The sequence below is a fragment of the Gadus macrocephalus genome, chromosome 4, assembly GCF_031168955.1.
Source record: "Gadus macrocephalus chromosome 4, ASM3116895v1".
In the NCBI taxonomy this organism is placed as follows: Eukaryota; Metazoa; Chordata; class Actinopteri; order Gadiformes; family Gadidae; genus Gadus; species Gadus macrocephalus.
The window spans coordinates 10,172,360-10,183,777 of NC_082385.1; the positions used below are offsets into that span (position 1 = coordinate 10,172,360).

The window sequence follows — 11,418 nt, forward strand, 5'->3', positions numbered from 1 at the left end:
CCGACACAGGTTTAGTTGCCCTACATTCTGTTGGGGGGAAGAAGTGAGTGACACAGAAGAAGCCGTTCTAGTGTGTCAACAACGAAGCCAGAACCAATCCCTTATCAACCTAGGCCTACAAGTTGCAGTAGGCTATAGAAAGAATCCTGGTCACAGATGCCTTTTCCCACAAGCTCTGTACCAGAGTGGCTTTATTACAAGAGCACAGGGGCAAGGATAAAATATTAATTTAGGTTAAGATAAACACAAACTATTATCAGTGGTCAAAGCTAAATCATGATTGTATGTTGTCTGTGCTGTATGAGATCTTTCGGAACATTATGCATACAATTTAAACCTAATTTAATGTTGACCTGGTGATGTCTGAGTACATTGCAAATCAGAAACAAAATAGACACGGTGCGAAAATATGAAAACGTTAAATGTTTTATTCAATACAGCGAACATATATATGGGTTAATATGACCTAAAGAGCGGTAAAATGTTGGCTCCGTGGTTAACTCTGTACAGTGTGCTCCGCAAAGCATGGAGGTACCGCCACGCATGGTGCGTGGAACAGAAGTGACCGTTTATGGACGGCTTTATTCTGTCAGAAAGTGCGTAGGTTGGTGATTCTGGAAGGATTTTGTTATCGACACGTTTTAACGAGGCAGTCCGCAGAACTTTCCCTGATTAATGGCCAGGATGGGGTTGAACAATACATGGCCTAAAACGGCATGTTTGCAACTCAATCAGCCCCTTTTATAGGCCGATAGTCTACTTTTAGCGTTGATCATTTATAATTGATGTCCACCTCAAACGGTAGCCCGAACTCCAAACTTTACAAAAAAGATTTCAATGAATATATTCTGAATCGTTATTTTACATAATTTTCCTGCAATATTCAATATGGACCCTGAAACCGAGCAATATTTTTAATTTTCTCAACGATCGTTGCCGTCCAAAATTAAGTGCCAAAGGGAGGTCTGTGCGTAGCGTCGATCGCCATTTTTGCAGTTTTTTTAGATCCTACAAGGGGCAGTGTCTCACAGCAAAAAATATCCAATGAAATCTCTGAATCAATGGCATCCGCACTGCTCCACCACCATGTCCTCGTGGTGCCTCATCACCATCTTGCCGTTCTCGTAGTAGAGCATGGAGAGCGGCGCCAGGCGCGTGGGCACGCAGGACGGACACGGGGCCTTCTTCGGGTGATGGAGCTTCAGGAGACTCTAGGAACACAATAACAACATAGAGTTAGTGTCACTGAATAATACCAAATAATGTGTGACAAAACAGTGGGCGTGACTGTGCGTCACAGACGAATCAAATGCTTTCATATAACTTAATTCAATTAATTAGAATTTAGGAATTAGTTTAAGAATGCATGGGCTTCCTCTTACCTGCATGTAGGCGTGGTTGGTCGGCGTGTACGTCTCGTCCAGGGGGCTGGGACAGGCGCCCTCGCAGCGGTACGCGTTGTACCTCTTGGGGTACACGATCCACTCGCTCCAGCCGATCCGACCGAAGTCCACCCACATGTCCACCTTCCGGCACAGCTGGCCGGGCTTCTCCTCCACAGCTGGAGCGGGGGGCGCGGGGTAGGCCACAGCCTGGTGCACCTGACCTCTGTTCTCCTGCTTGTGGTGGTGGTGGTGCTGATGGTTGTGCTGGGGCTGGTGCCTCTTGGCTCGGTGGCCCGACCCACTGCCGTGGGGGCTTCGCTCCCTCTCCAGGCTCACGTACTTGGACTGCTCGGCTGTGTGGATCAGCGTGTTCCCTCGCCGGCCCCCGGAGCCGGGGCTCTGCTTGGAGAACACCACCAACATCACCTGGTGGGCGGGCGCGTGCTCCACCCTCCCCTCCACCTCCTGGCTCCCCTCCTCCTCCTCCTCCTCCTCCTCCTCCTCTGTATCCCTCTGCTCCTGCCAGCGGACGAGCAGCTCCGTCATGTTGAACACCTTCCAGGAGGAGGTGGAGGTCATGGAGGCGGGGCGGGCCCTAAGACGGCCCAGGAGCACGGCGGTGCCGCCCCCCCGCAGGGAGGAGTGGTAGAGGGCCACGGTGGCCCGGGGGGACTGGGAGAAGGCGGGCAGGCGGAGGCGCAGCTCCGAGCGCTGGACGTTCTCGCTGTCGGTGATGGAGGACAGGTCGAAGGTCACCGACCATCTCTCTCCTCTCTGCTGGCAAGCTGAGGGTGCAAAGAGGCTTGTTAGTGGTAAATAACACCAACACCACACTTTATGTTGTGCAGCCACTTTTCACTATGCTAAGGATTCACTGCGGTTTACAAACATAACTTCAGTTGAACAAGCTCTAGCCTCAGAAAACACTTAATTTACTTTTACGCATTACTTTTACGCACCCTTATTAAACATTGTAGACAAGCACGTCTACTCCGTTGAAAATATGAATAGTACGTAGCTTAAGTAAATCCATTAATAAAAGGAAATAAAATAAAGAAATGTGTGTTCTTCTTACCTTTGGCGACGAGGTTGATCACAGCGTCCGCCTGGTGCAGGCCGGGGTTGTCGTCGTGCCGGACCCCCGACGCGGGGCCCATCGCCAGGGCCTTGGTGGTCACATGCTCGGCCCGCAGCGTGCGGTACAGCTGCATCATGTACAGCGGCAGCCTGTTGCCGCGACCGCTGCCAGCCGGCTGCGGGAGACCGCGCATCCGGTGCAGCGCCGCGTCGCTGCGGTGGCTCCCGAAGAAGGGATCCGTGGCATCTCCAACACGAACTAAATCCGTCAGAAGAGCGCAGAGAAAAAGCAAAGTAATTCCGTTCATGGTGCCGAAGTAGGGTCCCGTGTGGTGTGAGGCACTATAGCTAATAAAGTAATAGTAGTAGTAGTGGTAGCAGTAGTAGTAGTAGTAGTAGGCTAGTAGAAGTAGTATTAATAGTAATTCCAAATTGTGCGTATTAATCCCTCGGATATCCCTCTTCTCTCAGGTGTTTCGTCAGGAACTCCTCTGAGGTTGTCTGCGGGAGATTGAGCTGTGGTGCTGTGGGCTGGTTTTATATCAGGTGCCCATCGGCCCTTGTGCCTACATCTGTCAGACGATAAGTGCTGGAGGAGAGTGTGTGATCCGCAAGAGAACAGAGAAAGAGCATCATAAGCAGGTCGTTGTGTATCGAAACCCATCGCTCTTTGGTGTGGCCGGTGTGTGTGAGCACTCTGTTAATGGACGGCCTGATTGTTCTTGTGTTGGATATTAGAGATCCCTTTGATAAGAGAGCATGACAATAATATTAGTTGAGAACATGACTCGCTTAAGCACAGTTCTGTGATTAATGGGCCACTAGCCCTGGAGTTAATCATGAATAGTTCGGCGTGGGGCTGGATGATGATGGGATAACTGTGTCAATATACGCTTCTATAACGACCTTTGTTTGGATAATGTACAATGATGAAGTTGTCCATTCAATATTGTACACATTAAATGATGCATCAGCAACCACGTCATAAATAAGCCTTACTTTTAAAATAAGTAAGACGGTTTTTGCATCACAATATTATTGTATATCGTTACTGGTAGATCTGTTATTAATAATATTGCCTATAATGAGTCTTATCGAAATATATCTTGTATATGCTTTGTTAAATTACTTTATTGCATTGTAACATGTATTTAACAGTGGTTTAGGGGGTCCAATTCCTGATGTAAACATGTAAGTCCCATGATTCTGATTCTGTTGCTAATTCTCACGGTAGTCAAGCCACAAAGACATTAAACATAAGTAGAAAGTCATCAATCAACACTACAAAGCCAGAAAGGCATTAAACATAACTACAAAGGCATCAAAGACAATTTAAAATACATTAAACCGAACTACAGAAACATTAAACACGTGGTTAAAAATATATTAAACCTAACTACAAAGACAGTAAATACAACTAAAAAGACATTAAGAAATTAAACACAACTAAAAGTAAACACCATAAATAGGCATTTAATATTAATAGGCGTGGATGAAGGTGCACAGAATGTTTTTTTCCAGATTTTTCTTTTTCAAATCCTCTGATTAACAGAACATTAATCAAACGGTTTTATTGAAGTCGTGAATATTTCTTAACATTAAGGTGGTGTTGAATGAGACAAATTCTCGACCAGCACATGACGTCGGGCTTGATATTATTTTGATGTGGGCCGGTTCATATGATATCAGTTCTTTGTTGACTAGTAACTTGACTGTTTATGTGTGTCTGCTCTTACTGGTGCTGTGTACTATTTGACCTTCTCCTTGGTGAGGCGATGCTTTTAAACACACATTACACCACCTATATCCTCCAGCAGGGGGCACTGTGGGGTTATAATTGTGCAACACCATTGAATGACCATGGTAAGGTGCCAATTAATTTATATCTTAATCAACAATGACATAACGGCACATTTATAGGCTTTATTCCAGTATTTTTCCAATGGCTAGCCACACATGGTATGTTTTGTAATAGTCAAACTAATGTGGCTACCGGATTATCTGTTAGATCAAACCAGATGAAGACACAATTTCTCGTTCAGCATGTGATCCGAACTTTACACTGTTGAAATGCCCATTTCCGTGACTGTGCGTGTATAGAACATGGTTATGAATGATCCCAGTCACTAAATGGCAACACATGCCATAATGGGATTGCGCAAACAAACAGCCATTACGCACACAACCCTACTAGTGTGAGCACTCTTTAAACTATACGTTTATTTTCTTCCTGTGCACTTAGTTCATAGTGCCATTGAAAAATATTCATCCCAGCAAATAAGTAAAACTTTTTAAACCCCCTTGAATCTCCGGGGAATAGATTGATCGAAAGATACATGACGATGGGCAAACTGTTAAATTGTCAGATGTCCTGAGATGCCCTGATGTCCTGCGTGCCTCAGTTGTCTGTTATGACGCCCTTCCTTTTTGCCATTTGGGTTTCAACTTGGTGTGGTGCTGGCGTGCTGTAGGCAGCGATAAGCCATCACCGAGCCTCTGCTGGTTCTTCCCCGTGCTGCAGGCAGGGACTCGTTCCCGCCCTGAATTAATGAGCCAATGACCTTTCTCAACAGCGTTTTGCCGCGTTGGTGCCCATAATCCGCAGCCGTTTTGGATTTTTTTCATTTGCATTTATATTGAGGTGTTTTGATGAGGGATTTCGTCATTGGGACAGTTTACACTGTCTACTTTAGACTCTCGAGCAAGTCAGTTGAGTGGCATGTTGGATTGAAGAGGCTAATATAGGCACTACCTGTTGGTCAAACGTTTTGTTCATGAACAGAAAGATGAATCCCAAAATGTGGTAATCGGTAGTGGTGGTTTGTAGCGACGGTAGGCCTACTGCTTGAAAAGCATAGTTTTTATTTTCCAAGTGCTTTCGGATACAAAATGTTTTCTGGATGACGCAAAGTTATGCAATGTTTGTTGTTGTTGTTGTGGTTAGAATTGCCGTGTCGAGAATAATTATGTACTGTAGCGACCACGGGTGTGGATGCTGGTCCCGGATCCACAAGGAATTCTGGGGGATTCAACTGTCATAGGGGTTTGGACCTTTTCAGGGCCCCCTGGATTACTTTGTGGTTAGTTGTTGAGGGGGGGTTGATTGTGTGTTGTTCCATTTTTGTGTGAAGTGTACTGTGATCGCGACCATTGGTGAGAGTGTTGCGTGTGTGTGTTGGTCAGTTGTGCCGTGTATTTCTTTGGGGGGTCATAAATGAAGACAGTCCGTATTCGTGCAGGGTATGATACGCGGAACTGCATAATTGCTTGAACCAGGTCTCCCGTCTCATCCGTCCCGTGCTGCTCGCCACAGCATGGGACCCGGGGCCGGGAACATTAGCTCTGACCGATATGGGGCAGCGCAGGAGCATGTGCAATGGGAAAGCGATTTGATTGGACAGGTAAAAAAAAACATGATTGACAGCTGTGTTAATATTGATTATTGATTGGATTGATGGTTCCACGCATTCAAACTAAAGAATGATAATTTTTATAATCGAATTATTTTGTTTGTTTTGGTTCCTCTCTCTTTGTATTAATAATATTAGTCGGTGTTCTGAATAGGGGTAGGCCTAGAGCTGATATCTGCTTGGGAACGAGGTCCATTTCATGTTCAACATTTATGAGCATGCCTGACCTGAGCCTGCTCAGGTTATTCCTACGAGAAGCAAGATCGTCTGTCTGGCCTAATCCATAGTGACACCCCTTCAGAAACACATTGTAAATGACAGTGATGGTGACATTTCGCAATAACACGCCGTATTTCTATTTCCTCTTTAAAAAAAAATCAGATTTTTAAATTGAAAACGGTTTATCTATACAATACACCGATTTGATCTTATATTGTAGGCCCATATTTTATTAATCATTTTTTTGCCGATTTGGGTAAGCAACATGACCTATATATGCCCTAATGGCTATCAATGAATCTTATAATGATAATAATGATTATGATTTTGATTATCGTTGGTAGTAGTAGAAGTAATTATAATGATTATGATTATTATTGATACCACAGTATTGTCATATGAACATCAACAACTCACTGAATGCAATTCTACTACTACTAATGCATCATAATAACAACAAAGGTGTCCAGTAGTAGTCGTTGTATAGCAATTAGATATGAGGACATATGAGAGAATACAAGGATTATGGACCGGCCATTAGTGCTCTGTGTTCTCCTCAGTCTCCTCCGAACAAAGATGAAAGCCTGGCTCTGTGTCCAAGATCAAAGCACTTGTCCTTTATGTTGATGGCCTCCAGTACTTAACCCGGGAACATCTGACCTCCAGAAGGCCTCTCTCTCTCTTTGAAAATGTTTTGCTAAAGTGGCAACTTTGTTGTTCCCAATGAGATACCTATGGTTTGTCAATTACGGTCATCATTATGCGTGAAATGGTTTTCATTCAATGGATCTTTTCTCAGTGCAGGGTTTTTGTTGGTTCTGTGGACCGCGATTAGGAAAACAAGCGCAGACTTTATTTCACAGAACTTGGAGCAAAGCATATTTATTTATTTATTTATTTATTTATTTATTTATTTATTTATTTATTATATCTTTCATGTGTATGATATCAGTTGGATTTTATGGTTAGGGTTAACCCCATGCTAACTCAGTTAACCATAACTATAACTCAGGCACAGCATAATTGTACAGCATTAGTTAACACCATTAATAAAGTATTACTAGTCCATTAGTTAACTGTTAATTAACTGAAGATGGGTTTACTGTCGAGAGACCAGCGAGAGGAGGGACATCCGATTGGATATCCGTTACCATTACGGATATTGATTTCTCAAATTTCCCTGAGCCTAATCTGGAGCGATGTTTGAAATAGCCCACCATCTTTGTCCTTGTTTGGTGAATTGCTGTCCCCTTGGTGGATTTCTCATTTGTTCACCAGTGTTGTTAATAAAGTTGCCTTATTAATTTCCTTGTCGTTGGTTCTTTGAGTTTCCGTTGACTGTTTAATATCGACCCTGTGTTCTCTGTGTCTCTGTGTTAATCCACCTTGCCTTCTGAAATTGGAACCCCTTCAAATAATATTTTATTTATGTGTAATATAATTGACAATCATATTCCATATTATTATATTCCTCGCACACTAACACATTTGGATCAATGTAATGATCTCAATACTCTTACACGATTCATGAATCCATCTGAATGATTTCATTTGCCACCAGTCTAATAGCTCTTCATATTGCTTCCACACCACCTGCCACCACCACATTTTCTATTTGCTTGCTGTTGTATGAAGGAATTATTTTGGGCATCGCTGAAGTGCCCTTTAGCAAAAGTCTGACCCCATCTCCAGCAACAACACAAATTTGATGGATATGCCAGGAAGATATTCATGTCAGAGAGAGAGCAGGGGAAGTGAAGCCAGGGATGTCAGGGGGATCTAAGGACGATTCATGGACAGAAACATCCACTCCCTGAAACAAACTCCACTAAACGCGCATGCCCAGGTTGCATGCAGCACACAGTTTCAAACCGATGGAATTTATATGTATTGAATCATATTAATTAAACACACACTATTTGTATCTATATAACTATGTACACACACACACACACACACACACACACACACACACACACACACACACACACACACACACACACACACACACACACACACACACACACACACACACAAACAAAGAAACACATACACACACACAGACACATACACCCCCCCCCCCCCCCCCCCCCCCACACACACACACACTCAAACACACACATTCTTGTGTTGGTGATGAGGGATAGCAGTGTCAGTCTGCCATCTGAATATTTAAAGCAAACAAATGTAAAATGCCTTTACCCACTCGAGACCTGGGTTTTAACTCAAAGGATTGTGTCTGAGAATGCAGAGAGTCGGATGGTTCGTTTATGTTTTGAAAAGTTTTCCTTCCTGTCCTTGATTTGAATAAACTCTCATACCCCTTATTTTATAGCACACGCACAAGCGCACACACACACACACACACACACACACACACACACACACACACACACACACACACACACACACACACACACACACACACACACACACACACACACACACACAGACACACACACACACACACACACAAAGACACAGATACAGGGACTCAAACACCAACAAACACACACAAGCTCACACAAACTCCAGTAAACACAGACACACACACCCTGACACACACACAAACACACACATACCTCTCCCCCCCACACACCCACACACACACAACCACCAACACCCCCCTCTACACACACACACAGACACATGCACACACACTAAAAGACTCTCATTACAGTGCACCTCCAAACTATTCCAGCCCAATCAGAGGAGATACAGAGGGGCTGATCATGGCTGACGAGGGATCCTCTTGAGTCCCTCTCTGTGTCCTCTTGCTGATTGCAGCTATCAGAGGCTGTGTGGGTGATGGACAGGCTGAGAACTCCTTGTGGCTAAACGAGTCCATCTTTCAAGCTGTAAGCCCAGCAAAGCAGTGGTTGGATACAGCCGCTAAATAGCTTCCATAAAGCTTTCATAATACTAGGATATGTAGCAGATGGGTCTCATACAGCTGCCAGATAGCAACCATATTATTATAGATAGCTACCATAACACTACCATAATACTACTATAGCTAGCATAAAGCACTCATACAGCTAGTAGATCCCTACCATAATACTATAGTGAGCCAATGATAACTTTCATAATACTATAGCTAGCAGAAAGCTGCCATAAGACTATCAGAATTCTACCATGTTGCTAGCAGATAGCTCTCAAACTGCAAGCAAATATCAGAAAGATACACCCACAAAGGGCCGGGCTGCATCGACACACTGACGAAATTGAACGTTAAAGTCATCAGTAATCGTTTTTTACTCTTTATTACCTGCTGTTATGAAAATAGTTTTGTGACAAACCTTTAACGCTTCTTGATTTCCCGAGATCATTTGGACAGTGTTTTTTCCTGAAGAAGCCCAGACCATGTTTACGCACCTGAATTATGGGATGTCTAATGAATATAATTTGCTATGTTGTTGAACGTGGCCCCCCCGCTATTAGTTGTTCACTTGTGTCAACCGAACAATTAGGTGCACCATGCACCAAACTGCTGGGGACATTATGTCTCCATTACAACCTCTTTGGGTTCAAAGTGATGGTTCTTGTCTATCCCGGCCGCTAATTAAAATGAAAGATTTTTGTAGTTTATCTGTGCAACCAATTGAGACTTGAAGGAACATACAAACCTCCGTACACAAACACACCCGCTCACACATACAAACACACACACTCATGCACCCACGCACACACACACACACACACGCACACACACACACACGCACACACACACAAACACACACAGAAACACACACACCTACACACACACACACTGTCCCACACACACACACACACATTCTCACACACACACACACACACACACACACACACGCACACACACACACACACACACACACACACACACACACACACACACACACACACACATATGCAATTGTTGACAGGACCCGTCATCATTATGATGACAGCCTCATTAGGCGGCAGTTTAACACTGGAGTGCCATCGGCTTCCAAACAAGGAAACAACTAACACAGCATAAACTCGGGCACACACAAACACAAATACACGTATACACACCTGCCAGATTAGTCACAAGCTTCCAGAAATATATCAATGCTCACTCATCAAGAAGAATTTGGAACACTTGACTGAGTGGCAAGTATCGATGTCCAGCTTCCCCCTTATCTCTTGCCCTCAATTTAACCATTTAATCAGCTACCAGACAGATGCCACTTCTACAGTCTGCAATGTCTTGTTTCTCCTCCTCTCGTCTCTCATCTATGTTCACCTTTGCCCTCTTTCCTTCTCCATTTCACTCTCTCGTCTATTCTCTCCCTCTCCATCTCTCTCTGTATCGGGTTCTTTCTACTCTCTCCGTTACCCTCGTCTGTTTTCCAATCATGAAGCGTTCAGTCTCATGCTCCGGCACGCTAACTCTTAACACAAAGCACGACATTGGAGTCCCAACCTGCAACAGCATTTAGAGTCTTTAAAGGACATCACATGACTCTATTTCTTGCTTCTTGTTTGCATCTTACCTCAGTTCACCTGCTCACAGTCTTAAGCTACGCTCGATCTCGCCTTCAAGACCTCATACCTCCTCTTCCCAAACTAGCGTTAGTAATCACAAAGGATCTACATACGTCTCTGCAAAGATAGGATTGAGATACAGTATTCAGGACCGCACTGATCCAGGTACAGAATACGGTTCTGATACTTGATAAATGCAGAGGTGTGTGTTTGATCCAGTCATCGGTGGGGAAACAAAATGGTAGTTCCCAGGGTTGGAACATCAAAAATGTTGCTTGGGGCAATGCATCTCCCAAAGAAGTGAGCTGTATCTCCATACAAGAATGCGAAACCACCTCATCCCTCATGTCAAAACCAGAGGCACTCCAGGCACTCAAACAGGATCCCTGAGAAAAACAGCCCACATTGATGCCTTGCTCAAGACAAGGTGCTTAACGTCAGAGGATGTTCAAAGTGCAGAACCAGCCGAGGAAGAGACCTCGCTCGCGTCCTTCCGCAGCTCTTCCACGTTCTCTTAATAAGGGCCCTGCATCCCAGATTTTTTAAGGGGCCTGCCCTCCTTTCACTAACCATTACCATGGTAACCACCACCATGGTATCGAAGCACTTCGTCCCGTCGTCTTCTTCCACAAATTCATTATTTTCTTCTTATCAAAAGGATGTGGATTATTAAAACTTCCATAAAAGAGAAAATTGCACGTTTGGAATACTTTGGAAAGGCAGTCCAGATGCAAATCATAGTATTAGAGAAGGAACTCAAGCAGACACACACACACACACACACACACACACACACACACACACACACACTCACACACACACACACACACACACACACA

The 11,418-nt window shown here is 44.2% G+C and overlaps 1 protein-coding gene across 1 annotated transcript; it reads right to left on the reverse strand.

Moving 5' to 3' along the window:
* Positions 1-401: 401 nt before the first annotated feature.
* On the reverse strand, positions 402-2,770 carry LOC132454857 (nodal homolog). The gene is made up of 4 exons (XM_060048407.1): positions 2,461-2,770; positions 1,917-2,170; positions 1,383-1,835; positions 402-1,211 (listed from the first exon to the last, which is right to left on the reverse strand). The coding sequence occupies exons 1-4, from the start codon at positions 2,768-2,770 to the stop codon at positions 1,059-1,061; spliced, it is 1,170 nt and encodes a 389-aa protein (XP_059904390.1). The 3' UTR covers positions 402-1,058.
* Between the last annotated feature and the right edge of the window lie 8,648 nt (positions 2,771-11,418).